Source organism: Sturnus vulgaris, chromosome 13, assembly GCF_052056855.1.
Source record: "Sturnus vulgaris isolate bStuVul1 chromosome 13, bStuVul1.hap1, whole genome shotgun sequence".
Lineage (NCBI taxonomy): Eukaryota > Metazoa > Chordata > Aves > Passeriformes > Sturnidae > Sturnus > Sturnus vulgaris.
Genome location: NC_142255.1, coordinates 10,115,195 through 10,141,920, shown reverse-complemented (window position 1 = coordinate 10,141,920; position 26,726 = coordinate 10,115,195). Strand labels below are relative to the sequence as shown.

At 38.9% G+C, this 26,726-nt stretch overlaps 2 protein-coding genes and 1 long non-coding RNA gene across 8 annotated transcripts in view; 1 reads left to right on the top strand and 2 right to left on the bottom strand.

Moving 5' to 3' along the window:
- Positions 1 to 3,744: 3,744 nt before the first annotated feature.
- DUT (deoxyuridine triphosphatase) lies at positions 3,745 to 10,168 on the bottom strand. 2 transcript variants are annotated; one of them, XM_014874061.2, is made up of 7 exons: positions 10,044 to 10,168; positions 9,330 to 9,492; positions 7,738 to 7,829; positions 6,644 to 6,688; positions 5,348 to 5,422; positions 4,352 to 4,422; positions 3,745 to 3,930 (listed from the first exon to the last, which is right to left on the bottom strand). In XM_014874061.2, the coding sequence occupies exons 2-7, from the start codon at positions 9,488 to 9,490 to the stop codon at positions 3,874 to 3,876; spliced, it is 501 nt and encodes a 166-aa protein (XP_014729547.1). In that variant the 5' UTR covers positions 9,491 to 9,492; positions 10,044 to 10,168; the 3' UTR covers positions 3,745 to 3,873. The 2 variants fall into 2 exon arrangements, with proteins under 2 accessions (XP_014729547.1, XP_088028668.1); XM_088172542.1 differs by lacking the exon at positions 10,044 to 10,168 and adding an exon at positions 9,869 to 10,039.
- A 31-nt stretch (positions 10,169 to 10,199) lies between these two features.
- LOC106851823 (uncharacterized) overlaps positions 10,200 to 26,726 on the top strand; it is a 54,362-nt gene continuing 37,835 nt past the window's right edge. The window contains exons 1-4 of one of the 2 annotated variants that reach the window (XR_015806505.1): positions 10,200 to 10,774; positions 12,084 to 18,416; positions 18,993 to 19,076; positions 25,218 to 25,326. This is a non-coding gene — a long non-coding RNA (uncharacterized LOC106851823). Of the gene's footprint in view, positions 10,970 to 12,083; positions 18,417 to 18,992; positions 19,077 to 25,217; positions 25,327 to 26,726 lie in introns of both variants that reach the window. The other variant, XR_015806504.1, reaches the window with a different exon arrangement.
- The window catches only part of SLC12A1 (solute carrier family 12 member 1), a 43,486-nt gene continuing 32,789 nt past the window's right edge, over positions 16,030 to 26,726 (bottom strand). For all 4 annotated transcript variants that reach the window (XM_014874062.2, XM_088172536.1, XM_088172537.1 and 1 more), the window contains 7 exons: positions 26,043 to 26,186; positions 24,003 to 24,134; positions 23,657 to 23,768; positions 21,211 to 21,297; positions 18,905 to 19,040; positions 16,910 to 16,977; positions 16,030 to 16,165 (listed from right to left, as the gene is read on the bottom strand). In XM_014874062.2, coding sequence (XP_014729548.1) covers positions 16,030 to 16,165; positions 16,910 to 16,977; positions 18,905 to 19,040; positions 21,211 to 21,297; positions 23,657 to 23,768; positions 24,003 to 24,134; positions 26,043 to 26,186 — 815 coding nt within the window. The remainder of the gene's footprint in view (positions 16,166 to 16,909; positions 16,978 to 18,904; positions 19,041 to 21,210; positions 21,298 to 23,656; positions 23,769 to 24,002; positions 24,135 to 26,042; positions 26,187 to 26,726) is intronic.

Here is a 26,726-nt window from a genome sequence, read left to right as displayed (position 1 = left end):
TTTTGTTGAAACGCAGCAGGAGAGCAAAGCCACAGGCTTCTCTACTGCTCTCGCATGCCAGGAGGGATTATGCAAACACTGCAACCACCCAAATCTTATTTAAATTATAGTCATTGTTCCTCCTTTAATGGTTATACTTTTGCCTGCTTTCACTCAAATATTGCTGCATCTTGCTTTCCACCAACATAGTCCCAGTGGGAGTCATCAACTCTTAATTATAGATGAACAGATCTTTGAAAAATATCTCTGAAAAAGAAGTGGAAAAGAAAGCAAACTTTAAGTGCCATCTAGTGGCTGAACTAGAAAACATTAAATAGATAAAAATTCCTAACATGCCACAGAGTAATATAACTGGCTGAGCTGAGGAAGCTATGCCTAAATTTTCAACTACTAAACACCAGGTTAACACTCTGTGAGAAAGAAAGAACTAAAAATCAATGGTAGTAGTGGTATTACCGCCATAATTTTAAAGATTTTTGTCCAAAAGTAGAGAGTTCGAGTGGTAAGAATTGTATAGGAATCCCATGTTTCTTCAAAACCTTCATCAGCTTATGATCCTCTGCCCTTCTAAAAGGCATAGAGGTTATCGCAAATATTGCAGCGGAAATAAAAAACTAGAACCCTCTCAGGTCTCACAATAGAACTCAAACCATGGAGATGGCTCTGGGGCCAAGCATCTCAGTTTTCTTCCACATTCACCTGGGGTGGAAGGCCAGATTTTCTCTATCCCTGTAACAAGTCAAATCCATTTCTAAAAAAAGGGAAGCAGATTGTTAGTCAGTAATGTCCTTTTCCTTTCAGGAAAATGCTCTTTTCTGCTGTAGATAAAAATTCCCAACAAATTACTTTTCATTTATAAAAGCTTCATGTTTCATTTACACAGAGTATGTTCCACAATATTGCTCTTCAAGCTTTAGGTTAATTCCTCTTGCAGATAAGTAGTTGAATTAAAGAGTAGCTTTGACTGGATCTGGTCAGTGATAGTGGAGAACAGTCCAATGTAATTTTTACTTTAAGTGATTTTCATTTTGTTACTTTGGAAATAGCTTTACATCTCTTCAGCAGTTTTGTACCTGCAGTAAGCCTTGGGGATCACAGCCCAGTGGCAGGCTCTGCAGACATGAATCTACATAGAAGTGAGCCCTGTGCACACTGCTGGGTAACCTCTGAAGTTACTTGCTCGAGCTGAAGCACGTGCACTCTATGACACACTTAGGCAGTTCATCACTGAATTAGAGAACTAATTTACAACTAGGTAACATAGGTAGGACAGGTCTCAGATAAAGTAATGAAAAAGACTGTTTCCCAGTCCCCTCTCTCTTGCCAGATACCAAGATAATATACTTTTCTAACGTAGATATCATAGGAAAAAGGGAACATGAAAATAATTGGGAGGGTATTGTTTTTCATTTTCATTTTCATTCATTAACGAAATTGTGGGAATATAAATTGATTTGAACCAGAGTAGCAAATGCTGTTTTAAGAAGCTTTTACTCAGCCCCAGTACAAAGTTTCTACAAGTTTCAAATGCAGGCCTCGATCTGCAGTAGCACTATCAACTTAAGAACTCTCAGTACATTGGTAACTCCTGTTGCATGGGTAGTAGTATTTGTCTTTCATAGATCTGCTACTTCTATTGAAGCAAAGCCCAACACTGACAGGAATTACCAGAATTCCTTACCCATGTGCAATGGCTTGGTGCACACAGAGGAGCTCAGTGTAGGTGAGGTTGAAAGCATCTCATTTCAGATCAACATTGCCAAGGTCCTACTGGGAAGGGCCTTGCAGCAATGTAAAACTCATAAAACGCTTCTCTAGAGAAGTACTGAGAAGCAATGGAAAGGAACTCAACCATCCTGATTTTCAAAGTAAGTGAGCCTTTTCTGGCAATGACAGGTAACTGTTTTCATGTTGTCAAATTGCAGCAGGCATGCATATGTAAATTTGTTTTTTCCTCGTAGGTCCGAGATAGCTCCTGAGATTGTGCTTATTCTAGCAAATACTTATCTCAGAATCTGTAGGATAGCATTATTTTCAAAAATGGAAATCAGATCAGTTTCCATCAGGTACAACAATAAATGAGTATCAACAGAACTCCAACTTCTTCTTTGTAGGTCGCTGTTCCAAGTGAGGCTATCTTGTAGCATCTTTTTTAAAAAAGGACTTGCATCAGTGGAACCTCTGCTAGGTTTTTGCTTTGGGAGGTGGTAACTAAAAATGGCAGCAAAACTTTGACTTGACTTGCAGTCCAGCGAGAGCAAACAGCTTTTCACAAAAGGATTATAGATTTTAACACCTTTAAATAGCCTTTAAGTTCCTTTTTTGCAGGTTACAGAACTGAAGAAACTTAGTGTCAAGCTCAGCTTTCCCAGTTCATGTAGACTGCACTGGTATGTGCTCCTTGCTTACAATGGCTTTTTGCAGGGTGTGCCTGCTCCTGGTGGTCTGTCTGGGTGTACAGATGCAAGTACAGTGTTGTGATGAGGGGTAAGAACCAACAGCAAAAGTGTATCATGCACTTAGAGGAAAAGGCTTCTACCCTAGAGAAAGATGAATCTACTTCTTGTTTCAGCACTGCCAAGCCAGTGTAATGCCTATCCCATGGCTGAAGGGATCTGAGTGCTGTCACAATGCTCTTTATTTTCTACCTCCTTGCAGGGGTGGGCAAGATAAAATGTATAAGATGTGCAGTCTTCACTAAGAATAGTCCTAGACAAGAACATGAAAATAATACTGACACGATTATCCTGAGCTGAAACGACCAAGCAGAAGAGCAATATGAACATCAACCTACAAAGGGCACTCCTTTCCACTGCTAAAACCTAAAGCACAGTACTTACTACCTGTGATCTTCTAGATAAGAAAATCTTAAAGTACAGACAGCTGCAGGAAAAAAGTGTTTGAGAGCTTCAGAGACTTTTCTAATTCTTTTATGTAAAGTGGAGAAATAGTCACTTTTCTTTCCTTTTTTTGTTTCTTCTCTTCTCTTCTCTGCATGTTCTTTCACCTAAAAGTTAGAGAGTTATTTAAGGAATTCTGTACACTTATTGGGTCAGGTTTAGGATAGATTCCAAAAGAATTCTCTATTAACTGGACGAAAGTGAACTTAAAAAAACAAACTGTGCACTGCTTCAATAATTCAGAATTTTTCCTTCCATATAGTAACGTAATAATAAATTTGCAATAAATATTTCAACAGCATATGTCATAGCTCTTATTTACTACACAAAAGTAATTTCCAATTGAGTTGTGTTATTTAACTCAAGCACTGTATTGCTTTTTCTTTTAATATAAGAGAGCTGAAAACCTGGCCATTTGAAGATCAGCTAAGGATCAGTCAGAACTTTAGCTTTGAACAGAAACACAAGTATTTGGACAGGTTGCAGAGGATGCAGTATTAAATATCTTTGTCTTATTCTGATTTAGGGGTCAGAGTGGGAAGTTCAATACTGATGCTGTATGAAATAGGCTCTCAGTATGAAATCCTGAGCCATGTGGAAGATAGCTTTCAGAAGTCTAAGAAAAACTGGCAAGGGAACAATTGGCTGTTGTAGTTTAGGTGAGTAAAATAAAAAACCCACTAAGTTATTTTTTCATTAATTACAGTATCATTGCCACACAAACAATGTGTTCTTATTGCTGTGGACCAAACATCTTGAAAGAAAAAATAATACATCAACTAGTAAGATAAGCCAGTCATGCACAGTTCCTAATTATGCAGATAAATTCACAGGAGGACAGATATAGAGAAGTCTCAATAAAACTTGAAATATTTTTATGTACTCCTACTTCTAATTCAGATGAAAAGTTAGAAATAGTATAACAAAAAAGCAACAAAAAAAAAAACCAAGAGAAAGTGTATTCAAGTAATTTTCAGTTCTTTCCAGTAGAGCCAAAGCCACCTTCGCCACGTTCTGTATCATCCAGAGCCTGAAAGACATCAAGTATGGTAAGCTGGTTTAGTGCCTTAGCTTGCCTTTTGTTTCTACATTAGAGATATTGTCTATCATTTACTTGTAACAAGAGCTATAATTAAGAAACTAAAAAAATGTATGTGAGACATTCTAGAATATCTCTTGTACAAGCTTAAACAAATACTTGTGAGAAAATAATTTCTAGTGTACACTGAACTGCTTCTCAAAAACTCTCAAAACTTATTAAAAAGAAAAGAAATCCAAGCGAGTATGTTCAAAGAATCAAGACTTTCATTCAGGTAGCACTGCTGGTCTGCAGTTTTACCACTGAAAGTAATTGTAGCCAAGTTTTTATCTATATAATAAATTTCATCTTATATACAAGTATCTTTAATAATCATTGAGAAAAACAGAAATATTTTCTTTTGGTAACTTACTTCAACTTCTTCTAGTTCAGGATAATAAATGCGTTCACAGATGAGCTGGGCAATTCTATCCCCTTTTTTAACTGCAGAGAAGTTAAAATATTGTTAGCTCCTTCTAAAAGTCAACAATGAATACAGACTTTAGACAATCTCTTTTCAAGAATATCAGAATAAAGTAAAAATGAAAACACTTATTTGAAACTTAGCTAAACAGATGTTAACAGATCCAGAAAAATACAGGTTAAGATAAACTTTTGTTTGGTCCTTCTTAGGTGAGTGTCAGCAGCTGTGCCAGCTCAAGGCCTTTCCATTCATTCCTGCTGCCCTGCTCTGGCATTTTAACTTCATTATGCATAAGTACTGCAGAGACAGCTGTATGGATAATGCAGCTCCTTTTCCTGAACTAGACCCAGCAATCTGGGGGGTGGGAAGGCAAACTGATACAAGGAAAACAGTTTCTCACTAGTAACCAATCTGGCTCACAGAACTTCCATAAGCAGCTTGTGACATGAAGATGCAGAGGAGGCCACAAAAGCACGTATCTTCTAACTGGGCACTGAAACTTAAAACTGACTTTTTGCAGAAAGACTGCATAATAAAGGGAAAATCCTGTCTTTGTTACTCATGTTTCTCAGAATTCTGGAGAAATTTTTTCGCAAATATTGCTCAGCTAATTTTTTCTCAGAGAAAGGTAGTAACTTAATACAATGTCGTATTTCAGTACAGCTAGTGAATCTAAAGCTTAGCTAAGTAGGCATGCTTTGGTTTGCTTTTGTGGTGGCATGGTGGTTTTGGGGGCAGTTTTTTTGCATGCTGCTTAATTTGCAATGAGTAGAATCTTTCCATGTTCCCTTCACAGGACATTATTAAGTAGCTATGGTTTTGTTAACTGAGAGAAGGAAAATGTTTCCAGCTAGTTCTACCTCTGCATAAACTTTTACAGAAAAGATTAGTTTCTCATTCCCAGTCAGACAGCTGAAAATAGGCTCTGCCAGGCTTAACACTTACCTTCAAATGTCTCCTTGCCAAAGTTGAACAGTACCACACCAACATTTCCCCTGTAATCCTCATCAATAACACCAGCTGTCATGGAAAAGAATTTTGAGACATACCCAGTTAGTAAATGTCAGTGTATAAGATAACTAGATTAGATAAGGTTTAGATTAATAAATTATTACAGTATCTCATAATATATAATCTTTATACTTCTGATGCACAACTATATGCAAATACTGAGACATCTAAAAATGCTAATCGGTCTTGCAAAAGGAACTGAAAAAACACCATCACATGTCAAGAAGTGCTTTACCACTGCACTACTAATTTTAGTAGTAATACCCTATCTGAAATCAATACAGCTGGACCAAATTCAGGCTCCATTTGTTCTGCTAACTTCAGCTCTTTCAGTGTCAAGCAGAAATCTGTTCCTAAATCTAACATTTCATTGAGAGCTATGGATTTGCACAGATCCAAATCCTGTACCTCTGGCAAGGTAACAGAATCAGAGCTGTTAGGAAATGATACAGTTATATTCAAGTATCAAGACTATAAAACTAGCTTACTCTTGTATGTAGTTTGACTGTATTAACTACATAGTTCAGAAGATTAGCTACCAGTGCACACTAAAATAATTATATTCTGCTTCTTTAGAATATTTCTCTCAGAGAGAGGAAATGTATTTCCAGCCTCTCTGGTAGTATGAGTGTACCTTGAAGTTTTAATGTTGAACCACAAAATGTACATTTAAGAATAAAAACCTTTTTTAAAGTAGTTCCTTCAGCTTTTGAAAAAATTGTAGTGCATATGATCTATAGCTACCATGCAATCTCTGCAGTAGTTCCAGGGTGGAAAAGGTATTTACACAGCTCTCTTATGTAATGGTTTGGGTTAATCCAATGGCATTTCTGAACAGCTCCTAATTAAGGTGCTAGTAACAGTGGGAGTATCCCCCTGAGTTCTGAAAATTTAAAAAACCATGCAATTCTCAAGTTAACTTGCTGGTTTTAAAAATAGAGAAACCAGCATATGTCACCTTTTAATGCCTAAGCCAAAAAATAACTTCTATGGCAGGCACTACCTACAGAAGGATGATATTTATTATTTTAAAAAATCAGTAATCTTTTTTCTAATTAAGCAAGATTTAACATAATTATGATGACCTCTCAGGTGTTACCCAGGTATATCCTTTTGCTAGACTACCCAAGAAGACATCATTTATTTGCAGAGTGCAAATAACAAAGTGAAACTAAGGCACTTCCGTGATCAATATTTACCAAGTCTTAATAAAAAGAACAAAAAGCTTACCTCCAACATCTATGAAGTGCTTTGCAGCTAAACCAGAACGTGGTGCTATAAGAGAATTTCGTAAGTATTATGATTTATTTCTTTTAAAAAACCCAGTATTTATAGATTATACAGTGTTTTTGCACAGTCTTGGCAATGATAGTTGTTTCCAGTCTTTTTAAAATAAACATATTACAGGAATTACTGTAAGAGTTTACATATATATTAAACAGAGTAACAGCTGCAACAGGCTACAATAAAATTGCACTCTTTAAGTGATGAAATGTATCTTTATTTGACCTGCAATTGCAGAGTAGTCCAAAGAAGGCAACTAGAGCAAAGATGGTCTAATCTTAGTTTATTTTTGTTTCAGCATCATCTCAGAAGAATATTAGGTCGATTAAGTTATGAAGGAAAACAATATTTGGCAAGCAATTTCCTAAGTAGTATTACACACAGATAAATTATGTGTGGAGATTTGGGTTTTTATTTACCTTAGCCTAATGTGTTGAGGAGCTAAAAACGATATGATCTTCAAAATTTTCTTTGGGTTAAGAGAAATGCATGTGTTCTTTTACATTAAAGGACATGGCAAACTCTGATCATGTTCTTCCACTGGAGTGGCTGTTGCTTTTTTACTTTAAGAATTTATACATAATTCAGATAAAGAATGCACAAAATAAACAGACTATCTTGAACGGGTTCTTTCAATTATTCTGTCACAATATGTAATCAAATTCTACTACTCTGGGGTTGATTTTTAAACATCCAGGGATGCATTTTCTATATGTCCATTACCTATTAATCTTTGTGATTTGAATTCTGAAACTGCAGAGAAATAATGAACTACTGCAGAATCTATAAGATTATGTATGTATATGTATGTAGAGTACAGGCATTTTTGCTGATCATCCTTTTGTCACTTGATATACACCAAACCTCAAATGCATCTGACAACAGGTAACAAGAAAATCGCTGTTACAACACTTAGTAAATCATAGTCATGTGGCATCTCTTTTTTGTGTAGACTCATTCTGAAAGCTTGAGGCAGAATCTAAATGTGAAGATGGTGTCAAACCTGTTCTTCTGCAGCTTTTTGACAGCTGTGTACTTACCCACTCGGCCATAGCATCCAGAAGGAAGTGCAATTTGAATGTCTGTTTTTACCACAGCCTTTTCCATGGGTGGTATCACACAGTCATAGGCACTACATTTAAAAAAGAAACACTAGTTTATAGAGAATATTTTAAAAGTTTCTTTACTGTAACTTAAGATTCAAAATTACCCAGAATTAATCTACCTGGGAATTCATACCATGAAATTTAAACAACAAATATTTACAGATTTGCAAAATGTAATGCAGATCCTAAAACACAAGATGTTGTCATTCCAACAGTGCTAGTTTAAGATTCCAGAAGTGTCATTTCAACAGCAGATTCCTGGTAATTGCCAGTTTGAAATGCTTGTTTAATCGATAAGATAGGCAAAAAATACAAGCTTAACTTTAAAGTAACCATTAGGTGAACACGGTTGTACATTTTTTTTGTGCAAAAGCAGAAACTTTATGGATAATACAGTCTGATTACCCTTTCTACAGCAGATGAACTAGTTGTAATAAAAATTAATAATCTATTAAGTTAACTTTTAGGCAACACCTTTTTTTCTGAGCAGTCTGACAGTTCATGATTCACATGATTCTTCTGGGAACTCTGAACTACAGAGATTTTAAGAACTTGCTGAAGCTACCTAACTGGAGGCCTAATGAAAAGCAGTGGTGACAACACTTGTCATATCTTGACCTTGATGAAGAACTGTTTTTTAAGTACTGGGAAGCACTGAAAGGTTTTCTATAAAACAGACTTTTTCCAGATCTATGGTGCAACACTGGAACAAGAACAAAAACAAGCCTGGTGAGGTGAAAGGGATAAGAAGAAAAACAGGTTAAGTGTGGTGCAGTAAATCTTCAGGAAAGAAGTCAGAGAGGTGAAGGAAGAAAAAGGCTGGTTATTCTACATAATACTACAAAAGGTAAGTTAGAAGCGGTGGCAGGAAAGTTCACTCGTTCAAAACTTGTATCTTGATCACAGAAGCACTAAGCACACAACCACAGGTCTATGTACAGGTATTCTGTACATAGAATGAGCATAGTGAAAGCCATTGAAACAGGGCCATTATTAATTCAAACAAACCCAAACCTAAGTCTGTATGTCAACCCAGGTGGCTTCCAGCTAGGAGCACTATCAAACTGCTACAACGCCCTTTGGCGGGCAGCAGCCCCGGAGCCAAGAGGAAAGCAGAAAAGCACAAGAGCTGCCAAGGGGGGCCCACGTGCACTACCATTTTTTCCTTTCAACAGGAACGCAACCTGGCCAATGTGAGCACCAACAGCAATTCTGGATGCTCTATCAAGCCTGACTTTTAGCCAACGCACAGCACAGCATCTGTGCCTGATGATATCAGTGCTGTGACATGGCTGGACCACAGATACTCGAAAATAGTCAGGGATGGAGCAAGGGAGCTACAACTAGGTGAGCTCTGGCCTCCTCTCCTGCATGGTCAGCGACGCTGTCCGGGGGCTCAGCTCGACAAGAGGCCACAAGAGCCCTATCAGCCCCGGGGCCCCGTGCCCAGGGCACGCCGAGCGGGGCCGGCATCGAGCGTGGGCTCCCACCCCGGGGGCCGTACCCTCCCCCTCCCCCTCCCTCACCTATACAGATCATAGCCCGCAGACCGCGCGGAGCCCCTGGAGGGGGCGAAGGCGTTCTCGGACAGCTTGGTGAAGCGGAGCCGCGTAGAGGCCTCTCCAGGCCCCGAGCCCTTCTGTCTCTTGCTGGGGGACGGCAGCGGCACGGCCTCAGAAGCAGGCATGGCTGAGGGACCAGAAGAGACGTTGTGAGAAACGCCCACCAAAAATCCCGCCAAAACCCGGCGCGACCCACGGGGGAGGAAGCGGGGGAGAAACCGGCCCGTCCGCGGCCTCTCCGAGCGAGGCGCAACCCCATTCCTCCCCTAGCTAAGAATGGCCTCACCCAGCTCCTCCTGGGCGCCCCGCGCCCGCATTGAGGGTCCCGCCCCGTGTGGCAGGCGGGGCTCGCGCATCGCCCCAAACCGCGGCCACTGTGCTGAGGCCGGGCAGTCCCTGGGGCGTGCAGAGCGCACTGGGGAGCATCTGTTCCCCCCCAAAGCTCCCGAGGGCTGCGGGCTGGGCAGCGTGTGCTCCCCCGCAACTCCCCCACCCCTTCTTACGGCGCCCGCAGGGGTGCCGGAGCCACCGGAGCCACCGGGCCAACATAGTGCCGCCGTCGCCGTGTGGGAAGCGCGCCATGGACCGCTCGCCCGGCGCTCCGCGCCCCGGTCCGCACGGCTCATGGGGCGCGGGCGGAGGCGCCGGTGCCCCGTTCTCCCCGTGCCCGGGCTCTACCTGCCAGGGCAGCCCCTCGGGCAGCAGCCTGCCCACCGGCGCTCCTCGGGCGGCGGCGGCGGCGCTACCGGGGGTTGGCGGGCGGACCCCGCGGGCCGCGCGGCGTTGCCGGGGGACGCGATTGCGGCTGCACGGGCGGGCGGGGCCGGGGCTGGCGCGGGGGGCGCGGGAAGTCACGGTGCCCTCAGAGGGGCCCCGGGGCCCGTCCTCCTTCCCGTATGCGAACAACCTCCCACAGTCACGGGCAGGTTGGGGCTGGGAGGGACCTCTGGAGAGTGACGAGTCTAATCCTGCTATTAAAACATCTTAGAGCACGTTGCACAGAGTAGAGGCGGAGACTCCTTCAGAAATGGTCAGGCCATGACAGAAGCGTTTGCCTTATGAAAGGAGAACAGTTCTTGATGCGGTGAATGGGAAAACCTGTCAGTGCTCGGCCTACCCTGTTCTTCTTTCTTGGAGCAGAAGACTTATCATTTCATTGTCTTTAATGCTCTCTGCCCTCTTGCCATGCCATTTATGATGTAATTTTCCTCGTATTTTTCCTGTATATATGTCTTTCTATCTACATATCTATCTATATGAAGGATATATAGATAGATTCTACAGGAGATACCGATATTCCTAGGAATAGGAAATTTCCTGAATTTCCCCTATGCGTCTGCTCTGGGCTGAAAAGACTATCCATTGGATTCATAGTTTCAAAACTATGGTCCCTGATGAGGCTAAAGGAGGTATTTGACTCTGCAAAATAGCTACAGACTTTTGGATTCTTTTTGGTGGTCTAGATTTTGTCGAACAACTAGTCTTCATGATTTTTGTTTTGAACTCTTAAGTGTATGTGATTGTCTCTGTGCTATGTTACATTTTCTAAATGCAGCCAGATGGCAGTGAAACCTTTGCTACACATTGCAGTTCAGTTGTGAAAGGTATTTTTAAGAATGTCCCAATTTGGGCTTTCTTTTATTCCTGTTCAGTATTTTCAGTCTAAATAGTATACACCATTTGAAAGAGAACATGTATGTAACACAGACCCATGTGAAAAAGCTACTTAAAATATTTAATGGCAGAAAGCTATTTAAAATATTTAATGGCTTTGATGTAAGCTATCCAAAAAATGAAGTTTATAGGAATTGAAGTTGTATCAAAGTAATATCTAATTGTAAAGGTTTATATAAGCAGGACTTTATAGAGTTTATGACTCCATCCTGCGTTATAGTGTAGAAAAAAACGATTTTGTGAATGACTAGGCTTGGTGTCTGGCTGGGTTCTAAACTGTGCTTGAGGTAGCCTTTAAGCCCATTAATAAGAGAGAGGAGGACTCATCCAAAGATATTAAGGAGAAAGGACTCAGCTGAGTGACACTTGCTTTTTTCCCAGATCTTTACAAGGGGAAACCCCCTTCCCCTCCCAACCTTATGCTGAAAGTCTAAAACCAAGTTTACCTTGGTTCTGGGAATGTGTTGCTTGCTCTGTCGATAGTAAACCTTCCTGCATTCCTGATCGCTGATTAGTGCTGCTCTCCATCGGGCATTTCCTCCTGACCTTGAAAAACAATACTGAGATAAACTGAAATCGTCTGCCTTTTTGCCTGGGAGGTTGCTTTGTTGTACACAGAAAAAAATAGAACCTCTTTCAGGGATAGTAGCCACAAAATTCTCTGCACTGAAGTTTTAGTGTTAAAATGAGGATTTTTATTAGAAGAAAACCATGGCTTAGAAAAAGTAACTTCCCATCCCATTCTTACTTAGCACAGCTGTCTCTTTCACAATGATTAAAGTTTGTACCTTAAAAAGGCTGTTATGATGTTGTCTGTTGATAATGAAACTATTTGCGATTGCATGTTTGCAGTACAGCGTGGGGGTTGTGGAATTTTGCCATTGCTTTTTACTCTGTTCCAGACAACCTTAGCGTGTTTGATTTTGTTTGAAACTTAATTTCCTCTGATGAAATTCCAGCAGTAGCATGACTGTGGATTATTGCACTTGTTTGTGGAGAATGTGAGCTGTAACTCACTGTATTTGTTTCCATTTTTCCTTGCAGGGCCAAGGCCAGTGTGAGGTGTTCCCTGACAATGCTGGCCACATGGTCTCGATGGCCTACACAGCTGCCAAGGGGCTGTGCCCTAGGTACCAGCATGAACAGATGTTTAAACAGTGACTTGACCTCTGCTGAAGCACAGCACTTGCAAAACCTTGACTTTCCTCATCTGTAACTTGAGGGATGAGTCACACTCATTTAGCAAAGAACTGCAGCCCTGAAGGTTTTTGCTCTGCTGCCAAGAGCTGGAGAGGCAACAAGGGAGATCGAGGAGGATCTTGGAGTGATCCACACTCACTTAACTCAAGTCCAGTGATGCCAAACCACCAGAGGAAGAAGTTTGAGGGAGACCCCTGAAATTCAGGCTGAAAATACTGAGGGTTACTCACATTCTGTTTCCCCAGCTTTGCTGATAGGTCAGGGACCCCTGCCTGAGGGGAGGTCACAAACAGCTAGGGGAAGTTAAATGAGTCAGTGGTAACTAAGACTGCTTGTAGCTGTTTGCCCCATACGTACAACTGCAGTGCTGATTCCTGGTACCTGTCTCTTGCTTGTAAACTACTTATCAGTTGCTGAAGCTGCTTTTGCTGAAAACGTCATGAAATCCCACATAGAATTGGAGAGAAAAAATTGAGAGAAAAATGAGAAATGTCTAGGTTTTCTGAGGATTAGTATTGCTTAGTCAGGAAAGCTTTTGGTAGGACTTTTCAAAGATATAAAGAAAATTGCAGAGGTTTAAGACTGATGAAATGTCCTATGCTGGTGGCTGGAGCTTTGTACTATGTGATGACAAAGATTGAGTGGAAACTCCTTTGAGTGTGAAGTAGGATAACATGCTTTTTACAATATAGTTTCAGTTGTTTATCCTCACAATGCAATGCCTTTTTGGTTAGGTAGCTTTTCTACTTGCACTGCTGGGTATCTGATTTAAAAATAAAATAAAGAAATAATCCCCTCAAAAAGAATCTCTGTTGGGGACTGAAAAATCTAATGAAAGGCACATTGAAAGAATGCTGTTCTGGATAGCATAATCTGGACCGTGCTTTAGGGGTGTGTGATCAAGATGGGCAACTTGCCAGTGGTTGTAAAAAGATTTCAGGAAAGTGTAATCTCTGAACTATGGATGAAATGCCTTCTGTGATACCTGTTGGAGCTCCACTAACCTTAGGAGGGATGAGAGGAACCATAGTGGATCATTTTAACAGGCCTTTAGGCACAAGCTTAGCTCTGCAGGATGCCTAGGCATTTGAAAAAAATTAAAAATATTCTTTGTTCTTGCTTCATGGCAATGGTATTTTCACCCTTAAATGTCCCTAGTCACTTTACCTCTGCTTGCTCTTCTAGTGGCTGACCAAATCCAGCCTAAATTATGTAAACTTGGAGAATTGGTAGTGTGATATAAGCTAAAAATGTGCTAGAGTGCATTAGAGCTGTATTTTTTCCTAGAGATGTAAACATATAATTAGAGTTCAGTTACTAACTTGATGATTAAAATTCAGCACTTGTTTTGTGCATAACTTATATAAAGAAGTGTCTCTTACAGAGTTGGAAATGAGGTAGGTGGACTAACAAAATGTTGTAATCTAAGTTGCAATTTAAGATAGTCCATAATTAGTGTACTCTCCCAAATACTCTCATATTTGTATACTCTTCACACACATTCAGAAATCATGGTGAGGAACAGGACATAGAAGCTGCTAGGAAAGTGTTTAAACTACTTGGGAATTTGTGGAAATAACACCTTCAGGTAGTTAAGTGCTATTGCATCCTGAGTTTATCCCATTGCACTGTTGTGTGGGTACGTCTGCTAATTAATCACTGTAGTGCAAGCAAGAAATTTTATAGAAATGTGTATGTTAGTACTTAGTTTTTGATGACTATTTATTTAGAAAGGTATCTCTTGAGATTTATTTTTGCAATGCCCACAGCAGTGTGTTTGTGAGAGAGAAGTGTGAATAATATTTAAAGTGCCATTGCTGGTTCATTTTCTGCTCATTCTCTTTTTGGACCTGCTTAGGTCCCCCAGAACAGTTTGGGTCAATGTTCCCTATAGATTGAGAATTACAGTACTTGGAAATATTTAGGAAACAATCCCTAGCCATGTACATAATTCAAGGGCTTAATAGAGGTGTATAACTCCTCCAGGTCCTTGTGTAGATTGTGATAAGAAACACACAAAGCCCGAGTGGAGCCTCCCCAAAAGCTTGGCTTTGGCTAGGTGCCATTCAGGTTGTATCTGTGGTGTGAGGGGAGGTGGACAGGATGGTGATCATTACAATTCTACAAGGAGCTGCAAGGACCAGGCAGCACGTAAGGAGCTCCAGTATCACTGCTGACATCACTGTGAAGGATGAAAAAAATCTTGTTTTGCAGGTGCAGAATGTGAGTTTTAATTTGCTCAGAGTTGTGCAGGAAGTCTGGTATATGGAGAAAACTTTTGTGTAATGCAGTCAGATTGTTAAATGATCCTTCAGCCTGATTGTAAATGTGTAAGAAGTAAAGGAAGAACATTGTGAGAAAATATCAATATTTAATATCCTGCCTTTAATAGATGGAGAAAATAAAGCATGGATTATTGGGCTTCATTACTATTTTCTGCTGAATTGCTGCTGTTGAACTAAAAAAAAATATGAATATTAAATATTTGTCATTTTTGGAGATAGAGTGCTAAATGCACTACAAGTTCTAATAATTCAAGCAAGATGGAAGCTGAGGCCTGCTTTAAAATATACATTTAGTGAAATTCAGGGTTCCCTGGCTTTCATGAGGCTTAGATGTTGGTTATCTCTGCAAAGGAGTTGCAGGACTACAGAAAATGAATTAGCCATGTTCCTTGATGGTCTTTAATTTAAATACTGCTTACACATAGGATATAGCTTTACCCATTAGAAAGAGAAGCAGCTTTTCATGACAGCTGAAATTATAAATTACCATAACATTGCAGAGTAGAAAATAGAAAAATTACACAACTTAATGAATTGCCTTTATTTTTAGTTAGTGTATAATTAATATTATTTAGAAAGTCAAAAAAGAGAGAAATCTTTTATATAAATCAAAAATAAGGCATTCAACTCAGCTAATGAGTTTTTGTTTTCTAATCACATAAATCACTGTACGTATTATCCAAATGTATACGTCAGATTGTATTAACCCTAACATTCATAGCAAAAATTGTTAGAATATTTAGTGTTTTACTAATTTTTTTGTGAAATTTACTTACCACATTTAATTATTTCAATCATACATTCCATTGCATGTCAGAGCTTGACAGTGCATTATCAAGTCTTGTAATAGAGTCCATATTTCTATATATCTTAATTTTTTGTTTGTCACTAAATTAGAAGTGTTTGAATTAATTTAAATTAGCAGAACACTTTAGGTGAAAGCATCTGCTGTAGGCATAGGTCTTAATTTGGCAATATTACAATCAAAAAGCATTGCATGTATTCTACTTGCATTCTATCAGTTCACGACTTACACCTGATGGATGCCATACAGGTTTTTGTCTCACAAGTTGTGCATTTCATTTTAATCCTACTGTGTGCTCATTAGCAACTATGATAGTGCAATCTGAAATAATTATTTAGAGATTTAGTGATTTCTGTATTATCACAGTTAATTTTTGCTTTCTAGGATAAATATCACAAACTTTTTCAATACCTTATAAAATCAGAAGAATTTCTTCTTTGTGTGCTCAAAATATTTTCTGTCTCGTATGACATACAGGTAGATTTTCCTTCTTTTGCCTGTACTGGAGTGTAACACCAACAGAGACCATTTACATTTTTTATCTAATTCTTTGCTATGTTGCTTTGGATTTTTGAAAAAATTTCTGTCAGTTATTAAAGTTTTAGATTTGTATTAAATTAATATGTCTTTGATGAGCCATTGCCATTAAAAACATAGCTGTTGGAATCAAGCAAGGCGTATTCCAGGCACTGCTGTTTTTCTAAGAATAGAAAGTCAGTACATTTTTGTGGTTGCCTCTGACCATTAAGATTGGAGGAAGGTTCTTGGAGAGAATTTCTAGCCAAGCCATGTACAGGTAATCAGACACTGCTCCTTTTCTTGCTACAGGGAGGCTCCTGTTTGGGCAGAGGGAAAAATAAAATTATCATTATGAAGGCAGGGGTAGCCCAGGCTTCCCATTAAATAATAAGCAGAAAACATCACTGTTCACATGCAACAACTCTGATATAATTAGACTAGAAGATTGTTTTAATACCATAAGGCCTTAATTTGCAAACCCTTCTCACCTGATTGTACTGGACATGAACTGCTTGTGATTTGTAGCCTTAAACTGGTAAAGAATATTTTTGGAGTCATAAAACTCACACATAGTATGATTTTTTTTAAAAGGATAAAAATGCAACACATGCACAGTTTTGCAGTCCATCAGCCTATTTTCTCATCTGCAGTTACTGTGAGATGGGAGTTCTAAAATATGGGTCAATTTATTGTAAGCATTACATGACCACCTCTTTTTTTGAGACTGAATTAATAGAACTGTAGAGGTTTATCTGTGCATCACAAGTGCAAGCTAATTTATTGAAGCTGTGTATAAAAAATGTGTGTGTAAATAAAAATCTGGAAAGGGCCTTTTTTGGGTTCTTTTATTGGTAGCCTCTTTTCCTTTATGCAATTGCTTCATCACCGGGAAAGATTCATATTCAGTGCAGTCCCAGAGAACCATCAGTCCAGATGCAAGTCCTCCAGAAGGTACTTAAAAGATTACTTTTGTGCTCAGTGAATTAACACAAGGGTTTCTGTAGCTCGAGTTCAGAATCCCATTAGAAATTATTCTTAGAATCAAAACTCTTGCAACTCACAGGACAATGAGGTTGGCTGCTCTGGAGTGCTCCTGTAAGAGTTCATTCAGACGGACTTGGCGGTAACTCTGATTAAAACACAACAGGGAAAAGAAAAAAATCAGGTCAGTGATCCTCAGTTCTGGTGTCTTACAGACTTCTACACTCCCCCTTGCCTGCAAGATTTTCTGCTCTTGCTTTGGCAGCACTGGAAGCCAGGTCTGCTCTGGGGTCCAGAGTCTCAACAATGGCAAAATATGAGGCTAAGCCACACTGATTAGTATAGTTACATTAGGGCCACTAATGGTTCACCCGTGTAAGGTTTCCTGGGGATAGGGATTATTTTTGTACTGAACTTACTTTATGGTCGGGCTCAAGCCTTCAAAATTTTTATAATTTAACCACAAGTCACAGGGAACAAGAGACCAGGGCAGGTTTGTATAAGATAGATATATCTTAACTGATTTTGTAAATTATTTTCTCTTTCTCTGGAGAAAGTAAAAAGCAGGTTTTTCTCCATTCAGACCTTAAATTTTCCTTCTTTACAGAAATTTCAGTGTTCTTGTACATGTTATATAGGTAAGAACCCTCATAATTTAGCCAGCTGTTACCTCATGAGAATCATCCTCTAACATCACCCTTTATCTGTGCTGCCAGGTTTTTCTCTGTTGAATTGTACATGTGTTCTAATGTCCTCTGTAAAAAATTCCCAGAACTGCCCTACTTCTGAAGATAAAGGGGCATGTCTTTCCAAATGTGTAAGCTAAACTTTTTGTTGCTGTTCTTGTTTTACAGAGTAATTTGGCATTTTAATATTGCTCTTTCCAGCTTCTGAGGAATTTTTCTCGTTCCTTAATTAGTAACCTAGAAAAGACCAAGCTTAATCACGGGATTTTTTTCTGTTATATCCTCACTGATTCTGCATACAAGTGTCTGTGATTATATTCCTGTTGTCTTTTATACCAAGGTGTTCTAAGGGCTCTGACTCTCAATTTTTAATAATTTAAGGTAAGAATAATTCTAAGGTTTTTCTGCCCATAGCTGAGTACTATAACCTTATGCTGGTTATCAGCTGCACGAAGAGGGTAATGCAGTGAGCAGTCAGTCTGCTTCCCAGCTGCTGCAGTCGGTAGGATAGTGTGATATCTTAAATCATCATTGATTTCTGCTTATGTTAATATGTCAGGCTGTGACTTCTGGCAGCTCAGAGTCACAATGCTTGCTCTGCTTAGGAAGTTACCAGCATCATAAAGTGGAGATAACTAAACTCCCGATGTACTCAGGTTAATTCCACAGGAACCATAACTAAAATTGCTAGATAATTCTCTCTGAGTTACAGGAGAACTTGTCTCTTAAGGGTCAAAGACTTCGCATCCTTTTGTCACTAGCCTGGCGGTTCATTGGTCAAAAGGTATTTTTCCAACAAATTTAAAGAGCAGACTGGGCTGTAATTCACCCAGTGGATCAGCTAGCATCAGCCTTGAAGTTCCTCGGGACTGCAGGAGACCTTCTGGATGGTAGACATGGGGTAAGAATTCATGCTCAACTCTGCCTTTGCAGAAATTTCTAGCCTTAGCTGAAGTGTTTGGATTCAGTTCTAAATTGCCCAAAGTGGTGAATGTTTGGAACTGCACTCTTTAAGAGATTCAAGCTCCAAAAGAGTGGGGCCATTCAATAAACCTCAGCAGACCCAATTAGCTCAGGCTCAGTGCAGTAACTGTGTGGCTTCTGGTTCAGAGGTGGTTTTCATCTGGCTGGCTTTGATGTGGGCAGAGCTTCTCATCAGCCTGGAAAATACTGTGTAAACATGCCAAGGTCTGAGAGAGCTCAATAAAGCAATCAAAACACACCTCTGCAGTGTTTACAATATAAATCCAATCTGTAAATATCAAATGCAGGTTTGTACATGCCATGTTTCTAATGCCATATCTGGTATTTCACTTTTTCTGACTAATCACTTCAAACATCTGCTTGGTAAGAAAAGGTACATATCTAAAAAGGTAGGTGAGGCTTTACCTTCTCCTTGAATGCTTCCAGCTCTGCATCTGTAATTTTCCATGGAGTCTCTCTCTTTAATTTCTCAGCAGTTGTTATATCTTTGCAGCTTTCATGGAGGCGATATGGTTCAATCATCTCTTCAAAGAATTTCCAGCTGAAACAGGAATTACAAAAGAGGCCTTGCTGCAGGGTATGAACTCACTAACTTATTTCACAGTCACTCTGTATGGTGGGCTTCACTGATAATAATTATAAGTGAAAAACATGCAACATCTTTAACTATTCTTTGTTACATTGTGCCCCAAGTTATATCTGTGCCACTTCTGTATGTTTGGGTTATTTGAGGATGATTAAAAGGTTATTTGAGGATAATTGAACACTGCATTTAGCGGAGAATTTTCTGCATTGCCCTGGTTCTAGCAAAAATACTGAAATCAGTTTTACAGTAACTCCAAACTGCAGTATATTGGTTACTAATATTAAAAATGAAGATGGGTCTCCTCATGAATACTGAACATTTTGTTATTGTTTCAGCACTGGCTGGACCAGTCACCTTACTGATATGGTTTTACTGATAGTTTTACTGCAATGGATAAACAGGTGATACAAATTGAAAAGGGGCTGAAGGAAGCACTGTGGGTTTTTTTGCTGTGTGTGGACTCAGAATTGTGTTCCGATTTTCTCTCTAAATTTCAAGTAGTTTCTTAAACTTTTGAATGTTTTAATCTGGAGAACCTTATTGTCTTTCTGTAGTTCCTTGCTTGCCTATTGTTGAAAATGTCTAGTATCCCGCAGAGACCTCAGGGAGTTTCTTTTGTACGGATGTGTGTTTCTCTGAGCACTTGTGCTGACAGCCTTGCTGTGAAGTGGGAGACTGGGCACAGGCTGCCTTGACTGTATGGCCAGGAAGCCAAGAGCTGGCTTAAAGGCTGTCATATGCAGCATTTCGTGTTGCTGTTGCTAAATGTCAGAGTTTGTCAACATCCTTACTGTCTGTTTCAGTATGTAAAATAGAGATAATCCTCTTCTTATTAATGAAATAGATGGGGTGCCAGCTGAGAGAGAGATACAGCGGTCTGTCTGGCAAGTGTCTGGCATACAACTCACTTATTCAGTTCATATAGTGCTGATGCAGCAAATGTGTGTGTTTTTTATGTTAAAGCCAGATATGAATTCTTTTTCATAGCTTTTGTTTATGTAAAATCACTCTATTATACTGGAGGAAAAACAAGATATGTATTGCACATTTCTTTATATTATTAAAAAATATTACTTGAGGGCACTAAAAGGGGACTTTAGGTATCTAGTTATTAAATCTTTATATTCTTTAGTTGCATTTCTTCAGTCAAAATCTCCAATGGTCCATAGAAACCCTGGTGAATCCTGTATTATTTTTGCAAAGTTCTGTGTGTGTGCAGAAATGGGACACAGAATGATGAAGAGCCTAACCTGGGATTGCACTTGAACCCAGAGGAAAGGCTTTGGTTGGAGTAAGGGATGGGATGGAAGAGAGTGTAGCAAGGTGGGCACATTTTCAGAGGAGCTTTAAGGCTAAGAGCAATACTGTGAATTGAATTTAGGATTTACTTATTCCCTGAATAGCGTGCTGTATACTTTTGTTACATGAGCAGAACAAATGGATGATTTCTATGGAGATATGTCTTAGAAAACAAGGACTTTTTAAGTTTTGTTTTTTTTTTATTTAGCTCACACAGTTGGGGGTGGAGCTTTTTGAGCACTGTTTTTCCAACTTCCTAACCTCTGCATAAGAGCATTAATTCTGTAGATAAGTTAATTTTAAAAATCTTAAGCCTACATTATACCTGACTGACAGGGGAGCATTATAATATTGTCCTCATGGGACAGAGGATGTATGCTTGTGTTTGACCAGAAAAATGTTACAAATTTATTGTGAAACCCAGAAGGCTCAGTTGACAGCAATGGCAAGTTTACAGGAGAACTGTGACTGACTGGAGTCTATTGCAGCCTAAATAAATATGAGAAGTCATCATAAAATGTCTGTTAAATTTAGTGGCTCTTAAGTATGGCGTCTAATTAGTCTTTACAACATAAAGAAAAAGATTACACATGGTTTTCACCCTTTAAGCTGTGATTGTTAAGAGATTCTTTTCTTTTTCCTGCTCTTGGTACTTAGAAAATTATTACAATGAAGTGACAGTGTTATTTTCTGTGTTGTGTTTTCTTTTAGTGTGTTTTTTGGTTTTTTTGTTTGTTTTTTTTTTTTTTTTAATTTTCGACATAAAAGAAATTAGCTCTAGTTAAAGGCTGGCTTCTAAATAGTGGATTTTGGTAATGCTTCTTACCTCTCTTTGTTGGGCTTTATATTGATATCACAAATGATATTAATATCAGCAAATTTTATTCTGAATTTGCTTAGGAGTGAAGCCATCCTGAAAACAAAAGAGAAGATGTTTTACCACTGCACTTCTGAGTACCTTATATCAAAGAACACTTTAAAATGAGTTAGACAACTGCATTTTATATCTTATCTTTAACTATATGACAAATTACTTTAGTGTTTCAATTTCCAGTTACAGAACAGGATTAATGTGGTTGAAGTAGCATAATTCATTTAACTGATGATTGATGAAAATCACAAAATAAAAAGAAAATAATAGCAGACAGGGGGCAGGCAGAGTGTTTACATTTTGAGAAAACAGTGGTATTTTAAGTATTCCCAAAGACTTGAGTTGTAAAGGAAGAAAATTCAATATACAGTAGGTCAGAATTCTCTAATACTTACAGAAGGCTTCTGTTACTCTGTTACTGTCAGAATACTGTGGATGGAGATTTACAGTACTGGTAGTGCATGTGTTGGTGAAAATTTGGTGATGACCAATACTTAAAATAATCTTCTTCATATTTTTAATTTATGAATTTATATTGATTTACTCACATGCTCATAAAAGAAAATACTTTGCTTTTCTGCCCCAGTTGGCAGAAGGAATATAGTTTTTTGTGTGTTTGTGCTGAGGATAGAGAGATTTAATTAGGTCAGGTTTGCCTTTGTTTGATCCATGTTTGGGATCTTGTGGTTCTTCCCCACACCTCCTTCTCCCACCTCCTTTTTGTTTCTATTTTTAGTATATAAGCTTTGGATTTTGAAAAGGTCATAGAGTTCCTAGGAGCAAACCACGCTAGAAATACGTATTTGTTTATGACCTAAGAGTTTACTCTTTTTTTTTAAAAAACGTATTTATATAAAAATAACATACTGCTTCTATAAACCTTGATGTCCCTTGTGGCAATCCCTGTTTGGAACATGATAAAGAGCAAAATCTCAAATTCTGTGGAAAGGTTCTAATATTTGGGGAATTATATATTAGTAAAAGTCCAGTGAAATTTTACTTCTGAATTCAAAATACATGGCTGGAATTGTACTTGGGTGATTTTCTATTAGATCTACCTAGGGAATGGAGGAATCACCCAGCCCAGATTTGTCTCTGAAGGCTTTTGCATGTGGCAGGTAGGTCATGTTTTGAGGAGCACTGGTGTTTAGGTAGCAGTACAGACACACAGAGTGTTCTTGGGGACAAACTGAGTCTTTGTCAGCTGTCCTGATCATGCTGTTTACTCTGGCCTTTGTGGGACAAGCAGGTGTCAGAACTGCCTCTGTGGAATCTGTCATGTTTTCACAAATCACATTTGGTGTCAAAACTTCCTACTTCCAGCAGATTCAGGTGACTAGAGGGTCGAGGTTCAGGAGCCTGTTTGCAGTCCTGAACAGCCAAGACTTGGCAGACTCTGGACAGGGAGCAGGGAACATTTCCCAGCAGGTCCTCGAGCTGCTCGAGGGGTTTTTTTTACCCAATTATAAAGATAGTTTGTACAAACCCTTGTGAATCTCTTCTGCACAAGTACATTTACTTTAGGGTACTGTTTAAAACTGATGGGACCACAGTTGAGTGAAGTTTGCTCTATGTGTTCCCTTTTGCTTTAAGGGAACATCCTGTGGCAGCTGTCTTTCCAGGGCACTGTGTTGTAATCCTAGTGAAACTGGTGATTCTAACTCCTGTCCTTGCACCCCTCTCACTTGTTTGCCACTGGAGTTTTGGCTGGAGATGTTTTTAACTCTCTACATGGTGCTTCTGCTCTTTAAGCAGTCACTGACTTTCATCCCAAACTGAGCTGCTTCCACTGGTGGTGAAATGGCTGTGCCTGTAATGTGTAAAGTGCTGAGGAAGGAAAGGTCCTACATGCAGTGGTGATAAAAATAAGTTTGTATTAGTACCTTTCATTTGCTGAAAGGCAAATGATTATTACGAAATCTAGACTTTCTTAAAAACACTGAGTAAAATCAAGTTGGCCTTAAAGCTGATTAACTTGCTCTTTAACTTCTTTATATTTTACCACAGTTAATCACATTTATGTGAGCTATCTGTCTATGCTATTTGCATGTGAGACCTTCATATGCAATTTCACTTCCTGTTACCTGGACAATCTGATGTAAATCCCATAAAAGTAATTATATTCTCATTACAGAGTGCAAACTGCTCTTCTCAGAGAAGGGAATATGAGCTATTAATGGGGAAAAGTGCTGAATGCGAGTTTCCTTTGGTAATCACCATTTGCAGAGCCTTAAGGGCTATGCCAGAAGCTTAACACCTCTCAATCAAGTACATTCTTTTTCACACTGCCCACAGTACAACAAACCAGTTGTGCTGAAAAATTCCCACCTTCCTGCTGTATATGCATTATATTCAGCATCAGTGCAAACTCTTTAAACAAGTGAGACAAAGTTATATTTACACTAGTTTTTCTTCTTCAATCCTGTTGACCTTTCCTCCAGTGAAGATCCTTAATTTACAATTCTTCCACTTCTTCCTAATAGTTAGAATGTAAGGAATTAGGATTGTTAGACCTGGAAGAACACAGAAAATTGGAGGAATATCAAATTAGTGCATTGTATTGTGACAATTCCATCTTTCACTTCAGCAGTGTTGGATGTAAGTTAATTTTAAAACATTTAAGCCTGACATAAAATTGACTATGTAAGCTTAATAAAACCCAGTTTTATGCAACTTCCCAAGTCTGTTTTTATATTTGGTAACAGAGAAATCTCTCTCTCTCTGTGATTCTTACTCAAATTTCTTACCTCCATCATCGAACAGCCACCAAATGTCAATTGTACCTTTTCCTTGCTTCTTTTTAAATTGAGTACTGGCTTCTAGCAGCCTCTGATTGAATTCACCCACATGCATTGACTGCATGGTGTTAATGGTGCTCTCTATAATGAGAAAGAAAAAAATGGGGAAGGATGTCTGATAAGTGAGGCAATAAGTAGCTTTAGGGAGCCAAATAGAGGGAAAGCTTCAGGAAAATGAACTGTTTCTGACATAATTTCTATCCTTTAAATCTGGAAAAAAAAGGTACAGAGTAGATGCTTTGGACTTTTAATTTTCTCATACACACAGAAACCAAAGCTTGTGTAACATATTATCACTAGATCATAACATTTTGGAAAAGGCTACCTGATTATTTGTTCTCTGTCTCTTTTTACTTAATGTAAAATTCACTGGGGCCTTAAAAAGCAGCTGGGGAATATCTGATAGATTTTAGAAGTAAATGTGCCATTTTGCATCATTTACAAGCTCAGCTGTCTTGTAAAATACAGAGCTCCCTGAAAAGCACAGTCACAGTGGATGAAATGAGCTGATGGGGTGCAGGGGTAGCATAGATGAAGCTGGAAGTTAGAAAACACAAACATATGGCTGTTTCCCTTTCCTGCCATAGTCACTGCTAACTGGAAATAAATTTTGATTCTTGCTGTTTGTTTGGCTGGCTTAAAAAGATACAGTCTTGACTCTGTATTAACAATACCTTCTCTCATTCCACCTTTTGAAGCCTGTGGCTTTATTACTGCTTCTCTTTCAATGATTTCAAAGAGATGGTGACAGAGAAGTATTCTAAGTGGAACTAACAGGCTTCTTTAGAGGTTTTACTCTGATCTGCTAGGTTCTGGAAATGCTTTGTTTGGTATTCCTGTGTTTCTGGAGTGTGTACAGGATAGTTCCAAAGCAGTTATTGGCTTTCCTCTACAGTTCTAGCATCTCTGCTGGAAGATGGAACAACTCTGGGGAGTATGAACATGAAAACAAAACAGAGAGACGGGGCTATTTATTAACATAATCTATCTAATACAGAGAGCCAAAATGTGCAATATTTATCTACTTTATGTATTCCTCAACTAAATAAAGAAAGGAAGTTGAAACAGGGGTACACACTCTTGGAATTGTCATAAAAGTATGTTCTACTGAAACAAAATCAGCTGAAACCTGCCAGCTGAAGAACAGTGGTTTTATGTTCCCAGTCTCTAGATCTTCCTGGCACCTGGTGGGAGCTGCATGCACAGCCAGATGTAGCAGTCTCTGCAGGTGAAAACTCTCAAAATACATGTCTGTGTACAAGCATGGCTTCAGGTGAGTCATTATCATTACAGCCTAGCAGTTGTGAAATGAGACCTTAAATTGGGTCTGTATCATTTTACTATATCTGAAACGTAATATTGACTTCATCACCTACACATTTAAGTTATGTGTTAATTAGTTACTTGACAGTATGTTGTATATGTACTTTCAGTACTTTTACCACCTTCACTTGTGCATTTGTATGAAATTATGCTTGGAATATAGAGCAGTTGTGCTATTTTTACCTGGTTTTCAGTTGTGTACTGAGTTTGTGTGTGTGTGTGTATGTTAAGTAAGATTGCTTGTTCCCTGCATATTGTGCATATGTTCCAATTTTCTATAGAGAGGAAAAATGCTTCTGTTTAAAAGCTTAAAACACCCTATTAAAAAGAAAAAAACAAGCCCAAACCCCCCCAACCAACTTGTTCTGTATTCCTCAAACTTCAATAACTGTGTTCTATTTTTGACAAGTAGAAGTGAACATAAGCTGAGCTGAGAAGTTTATCTAGCAAATGAGGGGAAAGGTGTTGTAGACAGAGTGTCCTACGAGCAGAGGATGTCACTGTGCTGCATTACAGGGCTGTACCATGGTTTGCTCAAGCAAGGCTCTGTTCCAGGGGCTTCTCTGTGGCTCAGGAGTTTTTGGCTTGGAGTAAAGCCCATATTGTATATTGGTGAAAGTGTGATGCATTGAAGGGTGGAGGATAAGTTGTAATTTTGGAACTTACCCTTCTTTGTTTCGTGTTTTGATATATTCAATGTGCTGGCTTTTTTGAAGAATCCACAGATGCCCCTTTTTCCTTCTTCAAAATCATTTTCTTTAATGGTGGCTTCCAGTGCCAATCTCTCCTGCTCCAGCTTCTCTAATTCCTCTGTATATTAGAAAAAGTAAGACAACTGGTAACACATTGGTGTCTTTTAAATGAAATCCCTGACTGAACTAATGGTGATGATGTGGTTGGTGTTGTGGTACTTTTTAGACAATGTAAAGTTCCTGGTATGAAAATTTCTTTTAGAATGCTTTTTCTTTGCAAACCAGTAGGGAGAAGAAAGCTGAATTCACCTCTAGAAGCCCTAGCTTGGGGTGCCTGTGCCTACAGCACTGTGCTGTGCCAGCTGCTCTCAGGTTGTCTCTTCCCAATCTAATTCAGTATTATGACATTTTATAGTTACATGAGATATTATTTATTGAGTTATGTTTGTGGATGTTTAGTTGGTTTCTTTAGCCAGGAATTTGAAAAGACATTAGGAAAGCTGTTTTCCTACCCTGAGGAAGCTGACGTATTTAGTTCTAGCCTGTGGGTCTCTTTTCTTAGAACAAAATCTCATGGTTTGTACTTTGAGATTTTCAGAAATATGTAAGAATCCTGAATATACAATCATTCTCCATGCAGAAATATTTTTCATGTTTT

What these genes read in the sequence shown, in the direction of transcription:
- DUT (XM_088172542.1), bottom strand. Translation starts at nt 9,947, where the DNA reads ATGGCGCGCTTCCCACACGGCGACGGCGGCACTATGTTGGCCCGGTGG. An exon ending in GCGGGCTATGATCTGTATAG is followed by an intron (nt 7,830 to 9,329) that starts GTGAGGGAGGGG and finishes TTTTAAATGTAG; the next exon opens with TGCCTATGACTGTGTGATAC. An exon ending in GCACTTCATAGATGTTGGAG is followed by an intron (nt 5,423 to 6,643) that starts GTAAGCTTTTTG and finishes TTTCCATGACAG; the next exon opens with CTGGTGTTATTGATGAGGAT.